Below are 19,294 nucleotides of genomic sequence, written 5' to 3'. Positions count from 1 at the left end.
TCTTACTGTTCACAATTCAGTTTGTTTCACATCAGGCAGTCCCCAAAATGTATATATCCTCTTCAACTCTTTGCCTCCAGTTTTTCATTTCTCCTTTTATTTGCTGTTTTGGGAAAATTTTCCACCCAACTTTTTGCCTTCTCCTTACTTTTTTCAAGAAACTTTATTTGGAGTCAAAGAAAAGAGCAAAGCTTGGCATACCCAAGTGTTAATAAAAAGGAAAATTATATTATAATTGGAAATGAAATAACAGCACTATTTACAATAGCCAAGACATGGGAACAAACTAAATGTCCATTGCCAGATGAATGGATAGAGAAGATGTGGTACATGCACACAAAGTATTATTCAGCCATAAAAAGAATGAAATAATGCCATTTGTAGCAACGTGGATAAAACTAGAGATTATACAAATGAAGTAAGTTAGAAAGAGAAAGACAAATACCATAGAATACCTACCTGTCCCTTATGTGTAGACTCTCATGTACAAAACAAATGAACCTGGAGTTCCCATCGTGGCTCAGTGGTTAGCGAATCCGACTAGAAACCATGAGGATGCAGGTTCGATCCCTGGCCTTGCTCAGTGGGTTAACGATCCGGCATTGCTGTGAGCTGAGGTGTAGGTTGCAAATGCAGCTCGGATCCCGCGTTGCTGTGGCTCTGGCGTAGGCCGGCAGCTGCAGCTCCGATTAGACCCCTAGCCTGGGAACCTCCATATGCCGTGGGAGCAGCCCAAGAAATGGCAAAAAAGACAAAAAAAGGCCACAAAAAGAAATGAACCTGTCTACGAAATAGAAACAGATTCATGGGCATAGAAAACAGACTTGTGGTTGTCAAGGGGGAGCAGGTTGGAGGAGGGGTGGAGTGGGAGGTTGGAGTTAGCAGATGTAAGCTATTATATATAGAATGGATAAACAAGGTTCTACTGTCTAGCACAGGGAACTATATTCATTATCCTGTGATAAACCATAACAGAAAAGAATATTTTAAAAATAATGTATATAAAACTGTACAAAAGAAATGAACACAACATTGTGAATCAACTACACTTCAATTTTAAAAAAAATAGAAATTGGGGAGCTCCTGTTGTGGCTAAGCAATAGCGAACCCAGCTAACATCCATGAGGACACAGATTCAATCCCTGGCCCCGCTAAGCGGGTTAAGGAACTGGCATTGCTGTGAGCTGAGGTATAGGTCACAGAGGCGGCTTGGATCCCATGTTGCTATGGCTGTGGTGTAGGCCAGCAGCTGCAGCTCCAATCCAACCCCTAGCTTGGGAACTTCCGTATATCGTGGGTGAGGCCCTAAAAAGACAAAAAAAAAAAAAAAAAAAAAAAGAAAGAAAGAAAAAAGAAATGAAATAGGCATAAGAAAAAACCAGTGTCTCTACCCTCATCCTCTTATTTATTTATTTATTTATTGTCTTTTGTCCTTTTAGAGCCGCACCCGCGGCATATGGCGGTTCCCAGGCTATAGGATCTGTAGCCGCCAACCTACACCACAGCTCACAGAAATGCCGGATCCTTAGCCCACTGAGTGAGGCCAGGGATCGAACCCGCAACCTCATGGTTCCTAGTTGGATTCATTTCTGCTGTGCCACAATGGGAACTCCCTCATTCTCTTATTAAACCAAATTTCCCTGTAACCATCAAATTTAAAGGTCATTTTTTTTTAATTTCCTACTTAGTTTTATTTTCCTATTTTGTTTAATTGCAGGTATTGTAAGATTGTGGTTTTGTATCCTAGTTTTAATTACAAGTACATGATATTTCTAACATTATGGACTAACCAAGCTTTTCGTGGGCTATTCTGGGAATCTAGCCACCATTTATAAGCTTATGTTGGGAAAATGTAGAATGAGCTCCAAAAAATTTGCTTATAGATGAAATTCCAAAATGCAGTGCATTTGTAATCTGCTATATTAGATTAATACTGAATTTGAACACCATAAGCAAAAGAAAATTTAAAAGCATCCTAAAGGATCCATGTGACTACTTTTCATTAGTTACATTGATCTAAATTTGGTTGTAGCATTTCCATCATTTTCTGGAATCTTCTGAGTTGTAAATACGCAAGGAGAAAATTCACCTTAAGCCAAAATTGGCTTAAGGGGCCTTCACCCAGAAGCAAATTTTATTTATTTAGCAATAGTGATTGAGGAAGAGCCCTTTTCTGGCAGCTAATGACCTACTGGAAGACCGGCGTGCCCAAGGCAAAGCTGAAGGCCATTAGCCCAGCCGGTCATTAACTGACAAATGCCTGACCCTGAGGTCATTTCTGATATTGTAAACTGAAGACATTAAAGTGAGTTTGTTGGAAAGTTTGGCTGTGCCAAGGAAGTTTCTTTTTAGGAATCTTGGAAAATGAATTAAGTTGTTGTTATTCATGTGGTTTAATTGTCTTCCTTCAAGTCAGATATAAGTAAACACGAAAACTATATACTGTGTGTCTCTGCATCTAACCTTTAGTTTTCAAAGGACAGTTTCCCTGTTTAGAATATCAAGTTAACTATTTCATTACTAAGCAGCTCCACTCTTGTGGATCACTTCAGTTTTCATAATGTATGTAGCTATATAACATTCATCAATTTTATACTCCACAGAGATGACATAAAAAGTTACGAAGAAAAGTAGAAACAGCCCTGAAGTTGAAGTGTATGGACCTAATTCCTATTCCTACCTTTTTTTAAAAAAAATTTAATCATATAATATTGGACAGCTCATTTTATCTCTCAGAATTCCAGTTGAAATCTTTTTCTCCAGATTGCTTATCTAATGTCTTAATATAGAAATGAGATTAGACATAGAAAACAGACTTGTGGTTGCCAAGGGGGATGGGGAAGAGAGTGGCATGGACTGGGAGTTTGGGGTTAGTAGATGCAAACTACTACATTTAGAATGGATAGGTATGAGGAATATAGCACAGGGAACTATATTCATTCTCTTGTGATAGAACATGATGGAAGGTAACATGAGAAAAAGAATGTATATATATGTTACACTGCAGGTCACTTTGCTGTACAGCAGAAATTGGCACAACTCTGTAAACCAACTATAATTTAAAACATAGAAATGAGATTAGAAACTTGGTAGTATAGAATATTTAAGTTATTAAAATTAGCACCAGACATTAAAAAATAATAGCTTATGTTTTTGAGTGTTCAAGTAATAGACACTGTGTATTATTTGTGTATTAACCCATTTAATCTCTCCTGAGGCAGAGGAAAGGATTAAATAATTTCCTTGAGGTAATAAATGGTAGAGCTGCTGTCTAAATCTAGGCAATCAGCCTCCAAAATCCTCATGCTTAACTAAAGTAGAAAACAAACCAACAAAGAACCACAATATCCTTTTTGCCAGTAATTTTACGGTTACCAATCTTAGAATTTGTAATATTTTAAACAACTAGGAGTTTTTAAATATTGGATTAAACATGTCAATACAAACATCAATAAAGCTTTATAAAACATTTTAGAAAAATAACTACTAAGCAAAGCAACTTGGTTTTCTTAGTTTCCTCATCTATAAAATATTATTTTCATCCCCTACCGCCTTTCCAGTTCCAGTATTCTACAATTTTGAGTGTTGTAAGAAAGAGTCTGAAGGAATAACATATAGCCAGATTCTGAAAATAGCATTAAATATGAAGAAATAGGAATCAAGAAAAATGGTCAATAAGATTAGAGATGTAATAGAGAAACCAAAATATTTTATAAATGTCTGAGATCTTAAGATTGACATGCATACTTCAGCAATCTAAATTATTGAAATTCACCTTTATGGCAGATTTGTGCCGTCGGATATTTATATGGCTTCATTTTTTTCAAGTACTTTAAAAAGCCATAATATATTAATGTAAATTTCTAAAAATAGTAATTGAGCAAAGTGTTAACTGTGCAAATTTGTTTTGAAATAGTTAGGACTGATACAACAAATTCACATATTAGAATAGTATTGGTAGTTCACAAGTTTTGTGTGCATGTGCTAAGCATTGGAGATATTTATCTATCTATCTATCTATCTATTTATTTATTTATGTTTTGCTTTTTAGGGCCACACCCACTGTATAGGGAGGTTCCCAGGCTAGGAGTCGAATCTGAGGTACAGCTGCCGGCCTACACCACAGCCACAGCAACTGGGGATCCAAGCTGTGTCTGTGACCTGTATCACAGTTCATGGCAATACCAGATCCCGATCCACTGAACGAGGCCAGGATCCAACCGGCATTCTTGTGGATACTAGTCGGAATTGTTTTTGCTGCACCACTATGGGAATTCGAGATATCATTTTAAAAGCCAGCTGTGTACGGATTCCTGCTGTGGCTCAGCAGAAATGAACCCAACTAGTATCCATGCAGGTATGAGTTCAATCCCTGGCCTCACTCAGTGGGTTAACAATCTGGCATTGCCGTGAGCTGTGGTGTAAGTCGCAGACACAGTTCAGATCCAGCATTCCTGTGACCGTTGCATAGTCCCACAGCTATAGCTCCGATTCAGCCCCTGGCCTGGGAACTTCCAATATGCCACGCCTGTGGCCCTAAAAAAACAAAATTAATTAAGTAATTAATTAAAAGCCAATTGTAGAAGTTCCCATGTGGAGCAGCATGTTAAGGAACCCACATTGCTGCAGCTCTGGCACAGGTTGCAACTACAGCATGGGTTCTCTTCCTGGTCTGAAACTTCCATATGCCACGGTGCAGCCAAAAAATAAAAAAATAAAAAGGGGTGAGTGGATCACAATCAATCAGTCACTCAATACCAACTATATATCTTTATAGATTGAAGAATTTCTAACTCAAGGATATCCATTATTTGATTCAAGGGTAAATACACTAGCCTCAAGTTTCTACTACGTTTTTTTTTTTTTTTTTAAGGAGGGAACAAAAAGGATTACCTAATTTTTCAGAATGCAGTACCAGTAGGGCCAGTTGTTTTTAGAATTCCATTGAATCACAAATTTTGAAAAACTGCAAAGGTTTTTGGAAGAAATACAATTTTTATACAAGGTGCATGGATTTTAATGCATATGAGTCATGCTTTTATTTCTGTGACTGCTTTGAAGTACAGACCTTGGGATATCTCTAAATTACAAACATCTGCCTTTTAGTGTGGCCCAATTTGAAGAGGAACTGATGAGCTGCAAGGTGAACTATGTTACCCAAAGGACGTGGTGTCCCTGGAATTTGCAAGATGTATGTGCGAATCCCAGAACAATTCTGAAGTTTTTAACTCTTTGGCCAAATGTGATCTAAACCAATTTGTTTTCGTGAATCTGATAAAAAGATTAAAGCTAATAGTCAACATCAGTGATAGAAACCAACACACTTGATATGCACCCTAATAAAACATACCCGGTAGTACTCAATGATTCTGTTTTATCTTGCCTCTATTTACACTGTTAATTTATATGTTTGGGGTATAAAGTGATAAAGAAAGTAACACCTTTACAAATATATTTCAGAATAACAATGTCAAAAATTTGGGGGTTTCATTTGCAATTAAGATGGCTAACCAAGGTCTGAGCTCTACAGGACGTATTTCAGCATAAGATAGTGTTTCAAACTACAAATCATCTCCTGTTTACTGGTGGGTGGTGAAATCAGTTGAGTAAATTACTATCAACACTTTTTTAATGAAAAACAAAAGAAAATAACAGTAATGAAACATTTGTTTTATGAAACTTCTCACTCATTTTTATACATATGCATATATGCATATTCTGTGTCATGAGATAAAATACAGTTCTTACTATGGATTACAATTAAAAATTTGAAAGCAGGTACTACTAGGTGGTGTTCTAGCTAGCAGCATCCTTTCAGTTGAATGAAACACTCTACTATAATTCTGATGTTCTGAAGATTCACATTGTGAACTTCTCAAAAGTGAGATTAAAATCTCACTTAGCAAACATCATTTAGCATCAGAGTGGGCCCTGAAATGAAGAAGCAGTGAAAGCAAAATGGAGGTTATCAGCTACATGGGGAAAAGTGTAGTCCAAATCCCTGAGATGGCAGACATTCTCTTCAGAGAAAGTCCAATCCAAACAAGGTAGAACACATGAAGATATGCTCAAAAAGCTAATTATTAGAGAAACACAAATCAAAACTACAATGAGTAGATGTATCTCATACCTGTCAGAATGAGAATTAAATCCACAAACAATAAATGCTGGAGAAGGCATAGAGAAAAGGAAACCCTCCTACACTGTTGGTGGGAATGTAAATTGGTGCAGCCACTGTGGAATACAGTATGGAGGTTGCTCAAAAAACTAAATATAGAACTACCATATGATTCACCAATCCCACTCCCAGACAAAACTGTAATTCAAAAAGATTCATGCACCCCTCTGTTCCTAGTAGTCCTATTTACACTAGCCAAGACATTACACTAAATGTCCATCAACAGATGAATGAAGATGTGACATATATTTATATATATATAATGGAATACTACTCAGCCATAAAAAAGAAATGATGCCATTTGCAGCAACATGGATGGATCTAGAGATTATAATTCTAAGTGAAGTAAGTCAAAGACTAATACCATATGCTCTCACTTATATGTGCAATCTAAAATATGACACTAGGAGTTCCCGTCGTGGCGCAGTGGTTAACGAATCCGACTAGGAACCATGAGGTTGCGGGTTCGGTCCCTGCCCTTGCTCAGTGGGTTAACGATCTGGCGTTGCCATGAGCTGTGGTGTAGGCTGCAGACACGGCTCGGATCCCGCGTTGCTGTGGCTCTGGCATAGGCCGGTGGCTACAGCTCTGATTCGACCCCTAGCCTGGAAATCTCCATATGCCTCGGGAGCGGCCCAAAGAAATAGCAAAAAGACAAAAAAGTAAATAAAGAAAGAGAAAGAAAAAGAAAAATAGTTTAAAAAAAATAAAAAATAAAAAAAAAATATGACACTAATGACCTTATCTACAAAACAGAAACAGACGGACATAGAAAATAGACTTGTTGTTGCCTAGGGGGATGGGAGTGGGGGAGAGATAGATTGGGAGTTTGGGATTAATAGATGCAAACTATTATATACAGAATGAATAAACAATAAGGTCCTACTGTAAAGCACCAGGAACTATGTTCAATATCCTGTGATAAACCATAATTGAATATGAAAATATGAATAACTGAATAACTTTGCTATACACCAGAAACTAACACTGTAAATCAACTATACTTAAGTGAAATAATTAAAAAAAAAAAAAAAAAACAGCAAGATGTAACTGTCATTAAGTACAGAGCATACTAATGTGGAACATCCTGAGTCCAGGAGACTTCATGTGCAGGAACTTCCATGTTGGAGAAAGTAGAAATTAAAGCAACTAACTGCTTCATGATAATGTTAGAATTGCTTTGTTTCAAGACTAAGCATTCAATCCTCAGCAGGTATTTACAGTTTGGTAGTAATGCAAGATACTTGACAGAACTTTTGCCTTAACCTGCTGGAAAGCATCTCCTTTTCCTTTATATTTTATAAAAAGTTGTTGTTTTCGTTTTAGGGCTGCACCTGCAGCATATAGAGGTTCCCAGGCTGGGGGTCAAATCAGAGCTGCAGCCCCTGGCCTACAGCATAGCCACAGCACCATGGGATCCGAGCCACAACTATGCTGCAGCTTGAGGCAACGCCGGATCCTTAATCCACTGAGTGTAGCTGTGGTGTAGGCCAGTAGCTACAGCTCCAATTCCACCCCTAGCCTGGGAACATCCATATGCCGCAGGTGCAGCCCAGAAAGACAATAAACTGCCACTTTTTCAGGAACCTAATTGTTGTTTAAGTGAATAAACAGTATTTGTCATTTATTCAGTGACAAATGAGGCTAAGAATCATACACCTTCATTCAAAAAGTGAACAGCTTTTTCTGATTACTTTTGTATTGCTAGTAGAAGAAATCTACATTTTTGTTAACTATTCCTTAAAATTGCTATGAATAAAAAACATATACACCTGCACATTTAGGTATATCTGATCATGAGGCTTACTGTTGATAAAGCACAGATACCTCTCGCCTAGATAAACAAACTGAGGCCCAAAGAAGTTATGTGCTGACCCACAGTCATGCAGCTCATCTGTGTATTAACCCTCTAAGTGAGCAAAGAGAAGTTAATTGTCTTTATCTCTGTAAGGCCCTCACTAGTCTCATTACTGCAGTGCCAGGTACAATGTAGGCTATCAGCAAATGTTCATGAAATAAGTGCACTAGCCAATATAATATTAAATTTCAGCACTTCATATTCAAGCCATTTTCCTGAACTTGTAGACTCTTCTTTTTAAGTTTTAATAGTTGTGTTTTATGCTTTTCTGTAGTTCACTGAATTTGCTTGAACCCTTTTTGACAAATGTTACCAGTAGTTAGAGTTTATAAACCAATGTATCAGCTGTTCTAAATTAAAAATTAAGATTATCAATTTGCTTAGTTTTTGCTGCACCTGTCCTTCTGGTAGTGCCATTTCTCTCTCTGCTCTTCCCCCGTAGCCAGAAAGGACTTCCAGCTTTCTAGAACAGATTGCCATCCCTCCCACAAATAAGCACGGCCTTACACATTTGGCAGCATTGAAAAGGCTCCCTTCAAAAAGCCAAGTTAGAAGCTTCTTCCAGAACTCCTGTGAGTTAGTGGTGTGTTTATTGCAACAGACCTTTCATCATTGTCTTCATTAAACCTGTTCCTTGTCTGGTAGGAAGGAATGGAGAGAACCGTTCTTTCATAGACTCCATCAATGGCTTTATTAAAGCCACTCATTTATATTAATCAGCATGCAGATTAGGACTCATCTGGGTTGTTTGTGCCCAGGTGGTGGGTGAGTAGATTCACCCCTTATTTGGCCACGGCTGCTGCTCCCTGTGTTCTTCAGAGGTTGCTTCTCCACCGACACTGCCAGCCTGGAAGCTCTGGCTGAGCACTGGGGACTGAATCCACCTGGAAGCAGATAGATTGCCTAAACCCAGTTTGTAAATGATAAAGTGCTTTACAAATGTTAGATATTATTGGCCTCTATGGGAGAGCACTACTCCTTTACCAGTCCTTCTCTACCTTACCTTAGTTACTAAGTAAATCTTTCCATCTTTAAAAGCATCTCTCAGATATTTTATGCTCCATTTGTATGAAGAGGAACTGAGGAGTAAATCTTCTTTGGTTATCATTAGCAGGCTATTTGGCATCTTTTTATCTATAAAAGTATTTTTCTGTAAAACATTTTCACTGACAATATAGTTTTTGTGCCAAAAAAAAAAAAAAAACTTGACAATATCCCTTCAAATGTCAAAGCTTTTTAAAAAGGATAATGTGAGAAAAAAGAATATCTACATGTATGTGTAACTGGGTCACCTTGCTATGCAGTAGAGAATTGACAGAACATTATAAACCAGCTATAATGGAAAAAAAAATCATTATAAATGAAAATAAGTAAATTATAAAATGTAAAAAAAAAGGTATATTTACACTAAATATGTCTTTTCTTCCTCCCAAGATGTATATATGTATATGAGTATTAATTCTCCCATAAAGGTGTTTTACCTTTGCTGCTTCTTCATGCATTGTTGTTTGTTCTTGGGGGTTGGGGGAGGAGTGCAATAAATTTGTGTGTAATTAATCCTATCAACACTGCAGATGCGTGTACACACATGACTGTTTCCTTTGCTAGCAGCTGCTAAGAGTACTGAAGGCCGAAAGGCTGTGTGTTCATTTGCCCCCCAAATAGAGTGATGGATCATATATTGTCCTGTCATTCCAAGCTGTAGTAAGAAAATGTCATTAAAATAACCTCAGTGCAAGTTTTTGAAAGACATTATAAATATGTAATAGCCTCCACAGTTTTAATATACCAAACAAATTAAGTACATAGCAGCCGGTTTTAAGTGAATTAAAATACAACTACATTGCCTTATTATAACAACCCAGCTTATGCTGGTTTGACTTTCAATTGAGCTACATTAGTTTATAATTAACATTTTTCTCAAGATTCAACTGCATTTTACTTTAAATTTAGGATAGGCACTCCTTTGCTCAAACCAAAGTGGTCTGGTTTACTAGTGCAACATCTCTAACTCTGTTGAGTCTATTCCGTCTGTCGGATGCAAAATGACAGTAGACTCCTGAATCACATTTATTGAGAAAGGCAGAACTTGTCGACACAGAATGCTTACCATCACTTTCTTATCTTCTTTTTCCTAATCCATGGACTATTGCTTGGTTATAGTCCATAAATCAGTTTGTGGACACAGTTTAGCTTGAAACCTTTCTAAAACTAAAACAAGGTATGCTTCCTCCTGTTCCCCCCTCCCCGGGAAGTATATTTATTAATCATAAAAGCAAGATAATGATAGAGGGAAGTAATATAATACATTATAGATTTAAACAATTACAGATTTTAGCAATTCAGAAGAGTTGAAAATTTTTAATTAAAAATCGTCTAGAATCTTATCACTTAGAGATTATTATTAATATTTGGCGTTTCTTTTTTCAGACTTTTTCTCAGTATATACAGACACATAGATTGACTTTATTTTTATTTATTTTTGGCCACACCTGTGGCATGAGCCAGGGTCAAACCCACACCGCAGCAGTGACCAGAACCATGGCAATGCCAATGCCAGATCCTTAACTCACTGAGCCTCCAGGGAACTCCTCATTTTTGTTTTAAAAATACCTATCTGTTGTTCTATTTTGTAACCAGCTTTTCTTTTTTTTTTCCTTAAGAATGTGCTGCAGATATCTTTGTATAAGCAGTGTAAGTGAGGGGGGTTTTGGGACATTGTTTTTCTCTTACAACCTCCTAATTCTTTCAATTTCTCATTTTTAAGATGGGAATTTTATTATAGCTCAGGGCATAATAATCAAACCACCTTTTGTGAGGGTATGCATTACTTTAGTTTTTCATTTTAAGAAAAATCATTGAATTGCAGTAACCCTCCCCAAAAGATAAAGAATGAAGCAATTACCATATTCTCCTGAGGTTGGTAAAATTTGTTCTGTAAATTAACTGTTTAAGAAATTAATTCCAAAGGTCAGTTATATCAGCTCTGTGATTATGCTAAGGTTTGGATGCATCTGCATACTACCTATTCCATATCTTTGATGAGAGGGTAGTGATTAATATAGGAGAGATCAACAGTTTGCTTGGGAACAGCAATTTGATGTGCACTGTTCACTTCCTTTCCTATGCATCCTTCTCCCTGGTAGCCAGAAATGAGGTGGAGGAGTTCCGATAGTGGCTCAGGAGGTTAAGAACCTGACATAGTCTCCGTGAGGATGCAGGTTTGATCCCTGGCCTCGCTCAGTGGGTTAAGGATCTGGCTTTGCTGCGGCTGTGACCTAGGCCAGTGGCTACCGCTCTAATTCAGCCCCTAGCCTGGGAATTTCCGTATGCCACAGATGCAGCCCTGAAAAGAAAACAAAAACAAAAATGAAGAGAAATCAGCTCCTAACACTGACATTGTGAGAGGTTACCACTTCCGGGTCACTGAAATCTAAGGTGTTAATCAGGAGATTGGGACTAGAGTCAAATTCAGACACAACATAAACTGTAGAAAAAAGCATTTTTGCATTTGCTTGTACAGGCAAGCAATTCTGCTATTCTCACAACCTCCGTAAGTGCAGAAATAGAGAAACCTATCTCCTATTTGATTGCTCTGAAGGCAGGTACAGTAAACTTTATAATATTGATGATGACAGTCCTATAATTTGCAATACTGTTTCGGGATCCAAGTCAACGTTACAGAGATCTCTGATTTTGATTAAAATAATATTTTCATGTTTTCTGTTATTGAATTAAAACCCACTTCCTTCCAAAATATTTGGGCACACTTTAATCTTGGTTTCCATACTATGACCTCATCAATCCAAGACTTGTATATATAAAAGTATAGAGGATAAGTTAACACTCACTGACACTGTGTTCCAGATTGTCTTCTAAGTGCTCCACATATTTACTCATTAGCGAAGAAACTGATATGGTCAGCTAGTGCCATTACTTGTTTGATGCAGCTTTGCACTTAAACCTGATGTTATTCTGAACTCAGTATATATGGGTTATTCCCAAGCATTAGAACCCTTCAAGACACAGAATTTACCAAAGTGACCTTTAATTGACCCAACTAAGCCTTCTTTGCCAGTTAGTAGAATAGGCTACCAGTCATTATGTTTGAAAAAGTGGAAATGCCTTAAAAATGGAAATGATTTCATTATGATTCCACATGTTGGAACCAAGGGGGATTGGGTACAAAAAGTTTCACAGAAAGTAATCAGTAAAGTTTAGATAGAGGAGAAGGTCCATGTGAAGAGAACAGATAAAAATAATAGCATGAGCAAAGCTGTCTCAACAAAGTTTACCTAGGAGTTCCCGTTGTGGCTCAGTGGAGAAGGAATCCGACTGAGAACCATGAGGTTGCGGGTTCGATCCCTGGCCTTGCTAAGTGGGTTGAGGATCCGGCGTTGCCATGAGCTGTGGTGTAGGTTGCAGATGTGGCTCGGATCCAGCATTGCTGTGGCTCTGGCCTAGGCCGGTGGTACAGTTCCTATTTGACCCCCAGCCTGGAAACCTCCATATGCCTTGGGAGCAGCCCAAGAAATGTCAAAAAGACAAAAAAAAAAAAAAAAAGTTTACCTAATTTACGTGCCTAATTCTAAATACTAATGCATTCCTAGAAAGCTCAGACTCTTAGCACTGGAAGAGACCTTAAGGAATTATCTTTTGCATCTTCCCTTGGCTCACAGTTGAGGAAAACCAAAACTCAGGGAATGTAATTGATTTGTCCCAACTCTCACAATGAAATTGGTAGTAGGGTTTGAAGTAGACCCTAGATTTCTCCCTCCTAGTGTCTCACTCTGTTTCATTATGGCCTCTAATTTGTTGGGCTTCTGAGAATGGCTAACATGGAGGCTCTTTCAGCCTATCTTCTTTTTCTCATAGGAAGTGTTTGCTTGCCCCTCTGGGCTTGGAACAGAAGTCCTTGAAACTTTCTCACGGTGGGTCTCATGGCTTGGTCTAGAGCACCAAGTCTGGGGTCAGGGCTTTTAATCTCAGGAAGTCTGGCAATTGGGCTCTAGATTCTCCTCTGGCTGCTATTATCCTTGCTCCGGTTTTGGGTTACTTGTACAAATCATTCCTAAAGAATCTGAGGGGTGGGGGGAATCTCATTGAGCAAATAATTTCTTATATTTAAGTACAATAGGTATCTAAACAGGTGAATGGCTGTGGTAGTAAGCCGTGTAATGATTTTTAAAAAGATGAGATTATTAAATGGTCTTGTTAAAGTTATGTATGACTGGTAGCCCTGTGGTCCTCCTAGAAATATTTGCGATTTTAAAGGAGAATGATACTTAAACATATCTTTTGGGGGATATAATTTTAAAAGTAAACATTTCGGGCAATGGAAAGACATTTACATGTGTGCTGGGTAAGTTACCTTGTCTGAGACACATTCAACTCCCCTAGGCTATCCTGCTTTTCATACTCTCTTACCTTCCTGGACTTGTTATCCCAAGGAGGTCCAGAACTTTTTAGTTGGTGCTTGTTGTTGGCAATGCAGTTGTATTCTGCAAAAAGCAAGAGTAGTACAGGTCATTTATAAATATAAATTTGTAAGTACAGGTCTACTTCTATTTGCTAATTGTAGTAAGAGAAAAAGAATCAGAGAATAAAATGGTTTTTTCCTGCCTCTTCTTGGCCTGGAATTTCAGGGAGGTAAAGGAACACTCTGGTTATCCAAAGCCAGATCCATTGTTAAAAGTTCATGCCATCATTTTGAGATTTAGTGTCAGACTTCTCTTTGTAAATCCCTGTTCACTTTGCCACTGCTGGTCTCAGACCTCAAACTGTTTCAAAACCATAACATTTCTTAGTGACTGATTGATCTGTATTATGTGTCCAGCCATCAGAGGGATCTTGGGATGTTGCATGTGTAAACTGTAATCCAATCTGATGTTGTGCATTAAGTTACAGTCTTTCATAGACCTATTGGCGATACTCTATCCTCCTGGATTTGGGAATAGAGCTTATCTGATACCTTCAGGGGAAAAAAATCCATTCAGTTTTCTCTCTTCCCTGCTTAAATAACTCAACACATCTGGTAACACTGTAGGATCATTGTCCTTGCAGTTCCTCTGCAGCTCATATTGCTACAATATTTCTTAAGTATTTGGTTACCTAAAGGGCAATGCGATTAAAAAAAAAAAAGACTTCATATAGGTCTTACAGATTAACCCATCTACAGAGCTAGGAAAAAATATGCCTTTAATCAGCAAAATTTCTGTATCAGCAGCCTTGTGTGTTTATGCAGTATGAATGTAAATATAAATTTGGAGATAAATGCTCATGTGTTAAAATTTTTAAAGCAACTCTTTCTACAAATTAATATAATTTGCCCATAAGAAAATGTTTATTAAATCCAAGTTACCTGAGATTGAAGTATCTTGTTGTTTGGGTCTGTATCCTTTGGCTTAATAATGTCTTCAATTACAAGAATGATAAAAGCTGAAATAAAATCCTTTAATTCAATCAGAACTGAGCTAAATTTTAGGAAGCAGAGAGTGGGAATCTGATATCAGACTGCATAACATAGGAAGCTAAATATACAAGATACTAGACTTCGTAAGAAGTGGATAGGGTTGCCTTGAGCAATTCTTGTTTGAAATGGCTACGTTGAACATAATAATAAATACCACTATTTTATCCTCTTGAATTAAGAGGGTTTATGCAAACCACTCTAAATTGTACAGTATTTCCAAAGAGACCATTTACTGTTTTCTGCTTGTTTTACATTCTGGAACAAGTTCAAAGCTTTTTATTTTGTTTGAATTTTTTAATAGCCTGAGCCTTGAAAATAATACAGATTTGATGAATACAATTTCAATATTACAGTCCTATAAAAGTTTTCAGTATTTATGGTACATTTGACCCGGGGACCCTACACCAAATTTATCCACAGTGCATTTTTAGTACATCAGAATGAACACATAAGAAAAGTTAACCATTCTAGTGCTTTTGCTTTTTTTTTTTTGTATAAGGTATGAAAATTAGCATTGTGATGGCTCCCAGAATGGAGATTTTGAAAAAGTATCCACCTGATGGAAATGAACATTCAGAAAATAAATTGGGTTAAGATTTCATTAGTTACCTGAAATTTAAGCTTATGTTCAATATGGCCATTACTGGATTTTTACATATATTAGTTAAATGCTTTGCTTATAAGATTTTTTTTTTTTTTGCTTGAATTATGGCTGGAATAATTGATCACAGCTCTAACATCCAGGTGGGCAGTGCCATTTGCCAAGATCTTAGCACATAATCCCCCTCCTTTTTTTTCATCAGGCACAATACTGTCTTGCTTCTAAGCCTTCTGTGGCATTCTGAGGTAAAAATGGGGATACATTTTTAAATTGTTTCTTTTAATTTTTTGCTTGTTTTTTAGGTTGTGGAACTTTTAGCAAGTGCCCTTATGGATTTGGTACAAGGAGTATACCATGAAAATTCTACTTCAGCAAAGGTAAGGATTTAGCAGTCATTATAAAATGTTAGGTTAAAAACCCTCGTGGCAAAACTAGAACTGACGAGTGAAAATGTCATTCTTGTTTTGTGTTTAAATTGTACATGACATTTTTTTTTAGATTAGTGTTTTGGCTACAAATTCATGGCCATACGCTTAGTACATAGCAGATTTAGCCAATTAAAACAACCTCTTATCCTCTGGCTGGATTCACAGTCTGTTCAATTTGCAGCAGCCCAGTAGACACCAGGATGCTTCTGGCTGGCAGGTAGCACTGTCACAAGGCAGGCAGGCTAGAGAAGCAGCTCTTGCTGAGGTGGCTGGACCCAGCCTTTCCCCAGAAGAAGGGGCTTTCCATGTCCTGAAAGAGTGGGCATGATTCCAGGGCATGGGGGAGGAATGTCTGTCATATCCAAGATCCAGAAATTTATTGCATTATTAAATTCTCTATGATAGGAAGATGGTTGCACAGTTGAATTATTTTGATTAATTTTATAAATCTGGAATTAAGGCTTTTTTGACTCATTTAGCAGGACATCTCAAAAAAGGTTAGATTTTATTTCCTCAAAACGCAGTTATTTCATTTCAGCAGGATATATTGAATGTGAAGCAGTTGCTTCATTGACCACCACCATCATTTAACATGTTATATACTATTGTAAGAGACTCCTGTCTTAGTGTTTCATTATTCTAACTTCTTTAGCTTCCGTATTAGCAAGATTTCACTCACTGCAAATTAGAAAAAAAATATGCATGTATGCATGCACATCTTAAGCTTTATGACATTTCCATTTGAAAAAAGAAAGACAAATTTTATTGGATGTGAAACATAGGGCATGAGAAACTTGGATATGAAATTTAAAATTTAAAAGTATAACCCAGGAATTCTCGGTGATTCAGAGAGTGGTTAGTGAAAAAGGAAGACTTGTACCTTGAACATGTGCTAACATTTGGCTCAGGGAACCACAGCTCCTTCAGGCATATCTAACTTCTAAGTAGCATAGTGGTATGTGCGGACCTGGTAGAATATATGACCTCAGTAGACCCCTTTTGTTGCATTTTTCAAAAACATACTAGAGTTCATTACCATGGCTAAGGGTTAATAGCACATTGTAACATGGAGGACTCCTGGTCTCGTTCCACTCATAAAAGCTCACCTTGTATATAGGATGATGAAGATGATAACACTGTGGTAAGTAATTCACTTGTCTCTTCGTTGTAATCTTGAAGATACTGTCACTCTCTCCATCTTCCATATGTAAAAACTGAGGCTTAGGAAAGATTACTGTTGCCCATAGTCATACAACTGGTTAGTTGAGATTTGAACTTCAGAACTCAGGCTCTTAACCTCCCATTCACTGTCTCTGTACCTTAATGAAATCCTTCTTGCCAGCACGCCTCTGCCATATCTGAGGTCCCACCATATCCGATGATTACAGTGACCTCTTCTGGCACTTGATATTTCCAAGGTGTTCAACTTAGTTCGTATAAGATATTAATAGTTTATAGGTTTGAATATCTGTTAATTTCTAAGTGAAAGTGTTATTGTTGGATTTAAAGTTCTTATTCCCTCTTACCATTGTCCACTATAATTAGTCCAGTTTATTAATAAGTTTGTGAATGTTTCAGTACTTTATATATTTCAGGCAGACCTAATAGCAGCAACAATAATAAATGCTTAGATAGCTCTTCACAACTTACTTCTTATAGAACTTTCTTTCCACATAGTCACCTATGAAAAGAGGGACAGTTGTTAATGAACCCATTTCATAGAGGGAAAGCCTAAAATTCAGAGATAACAAATGGCAGGAAAGCATAAGTGTCTGGAAATTGTTAATGCATGTTTGAAAGTGACATGATCTGGATGTTTTTTGACTCCACGCCCCATATAATCTGTTTCTTCCTGGGAAAGAGAAAAAAAGGCAACAAGAAAATCTTTGAGGAGTTCCCGTTGTGGTGCAGTGGTTAACAAATCCGACTAGGAACCACGAGGCTGAGGGTTCAATCCCTGGCCTTGCTCAGTGGGTTAAGGGAAAGCCTAAAATTCAGAGATAGCAAATTGCAGGAAAGCATAAGTGTCTGGAAAATAAATATATTTATATGTTATAAAATAAAATCTTTGAAGGACTATTGATCATACCCAAACCACCACTTGGCAAGCAACAGTTGCTGACTTTGATTAGCTAATAAGTTTTACTCAAAAGAATATGTTGCAGGGCTTTGTCATCTCCCTCTTTCCTCACCACCTCCCCAAACACAATCCTTTAAAACACTTGAGACCTTTTTTAAGCAGTTACATTTCTAAATATAGCCAAACCATTTAAAGAGCTGCTCTTTTTTTATAATGGAAACAGAAATGCGTGGTTGAACTGAAGCAGTGGAAGTGCTTCTTGATGCTTCCATTTGCTCTCTAGTTCCAATTTAGGTTAACCACATTTCCCTTCCTAACCAGAAACATTCTGGGTGTTCCCCCCCCTCCCTACTCCATTCTGAGTGTGCTTGCCATTGATTGCAATGGCTGTTCAGAATTTGGTTTTTCTAACTTGGCCCAGGAATCACTTTAGAGGCAGAGAGAGCACTGCCCCACGTGGAGTACCTTCAAGGTTTTCATGTTCTGACATGATTGGGAAGCAGCCCCAAGTAGAGGTCATGTGGGAAGTGAGTTGCACAACCTCCGTAGCCTGGGGCCAATTCAGTACACAAAAGAATTTCTTTGTGATTTAAAATAAGCTGCAAATCATTTCTTCTCTCCAGGGATAAGAGGATACAATAGTGGTCTGTTTTCTGTACAGCCAGGCAGTGTTGGAGAAGCTGGGTAGTATAAAAATAGCTTTCTGGGGAGTAGTATCTGTATGACTAGAGTAGATGCAGTAAAGCAAATGGAGAGGAATTGTAACTGAATATGTTGGAAATCACCTTCTCCAGAAGTTTGTAGACTAATTACTTAATCCTCCTTAAAACTATGAAAATTCATGTGACTTACATTAGTAATACCTAAAAGATTGTATGTAAATTGGGATCATGTAAACATTCGGTGTTATTTAGGAAATGCACCCTTTGTTCTACCCGTTGAAAAATAATATTTTTATTTTTGCATTTGCTAATCTGAGAACCATTTCTTCCTTGCAATAAAAATTAGTCGGAGTTCCCATCATGGCTCAGCAGAAACAAATCTGACTAGCATCCATGAAGATGCAGGTTCCATCCCTAGCCTCACTCTGTGGGTTGGTGGGTTAAGCATCCAGCATTGCCCTGAGCTGTGGTGTAGGTCACAGTTGCAGCTCGGATCCCACATTGCTGTGGCTGTGTTGTAGGCTGGCAGCTACAGCTCTGATTCCACCCCTAGCCCTCAAACCTTCATATGGTGCGAGTGTGGCCCTAAAAAGACACACACATACAAAAAAATTAGTCATTGTGCTCTCTTTAGTGTTTGTAATATCTCCACTCCCTCTACCTATTTTTCCTTTGTTGTTAACTAATTAAAGAAGCACATTAAATAGAAAATTTTCATTTTAAATGGTTGTTTGCCATTCTAAGAGTTATCTAGTCAAGCTCTGCTTTATATATTATATTCATATTACTCATTGTGTACACTAAATAGTTTACATTTTAGTAGATTTGGCTTGACTCCATAAACTGTTATGTCTAAAATCTTTTTAACACAATTATCTTATTATTATAACTTGTTTTCTAGTTAGAAAAGTAAATATGTGTTCATTAAATAAAATTTGAAAGCATGGAAAAAGATCAAGAGGAAAATAAAAGTTATTTTATATAAGCCATCCCCCAGAAATTAATCATAACCTAT

At 37.4% G+C, this 19,294-nt stretch overlaps 1 protein-coding gene across 8 annotated transcripts in view; it reads left to right on the top strand.

The window, feature by feature from the left end:
- The window catches only part of PDSS2 (decaprenyl diphosphate synthase subunit 2), a 288,051-nt gene that overhangs the window by 159,406 nt on the left and 109,351 nt on the right, over positions 1-19,294 (top strand). For 7 of the 8 annotated variants that reach the window (XR_002336490.2, XR_014815633.1, XM_084976744.1 and 4 more), the window contains exon 4: positions 15,412-15,486. Coding sequence is in view for 5 of the 8 variants with exons in the window: in XM_084976744.1 (XP_084832870.1) it covers positions 15,412-15,486 (75 nt within the window). In the remaining 3 variants the exon portion in view is untranslated. Of the gene's footprint in view, positions 1-15,411; positions 18,685-19,294 lie in introns of all 8 variants that reach the window. The other variant, XR_014815641.1, reaches the window with a different exon arrangement.

Source organism: Sus scrofa, chromosome 1, assembly GCF_054392235.1.
Source record: "Sus scrofa isolate SSC_HxYL_T2T_F1_AM1 chromosome 1, Sscrofa_HxYL_maternal_Yorkshire_Landrace_v2.0, whole genome shotgun sequence".
NCBI lineage: Eukaryota > Metazoa > Chordata > Mammalia > Artiodactyla > Suidae > Sus > Sus scrofa.
Note: the sequence above shows the minus strand (reverse complement) of the source record. Positions and strands in the feature narration are given on the sequence as shown.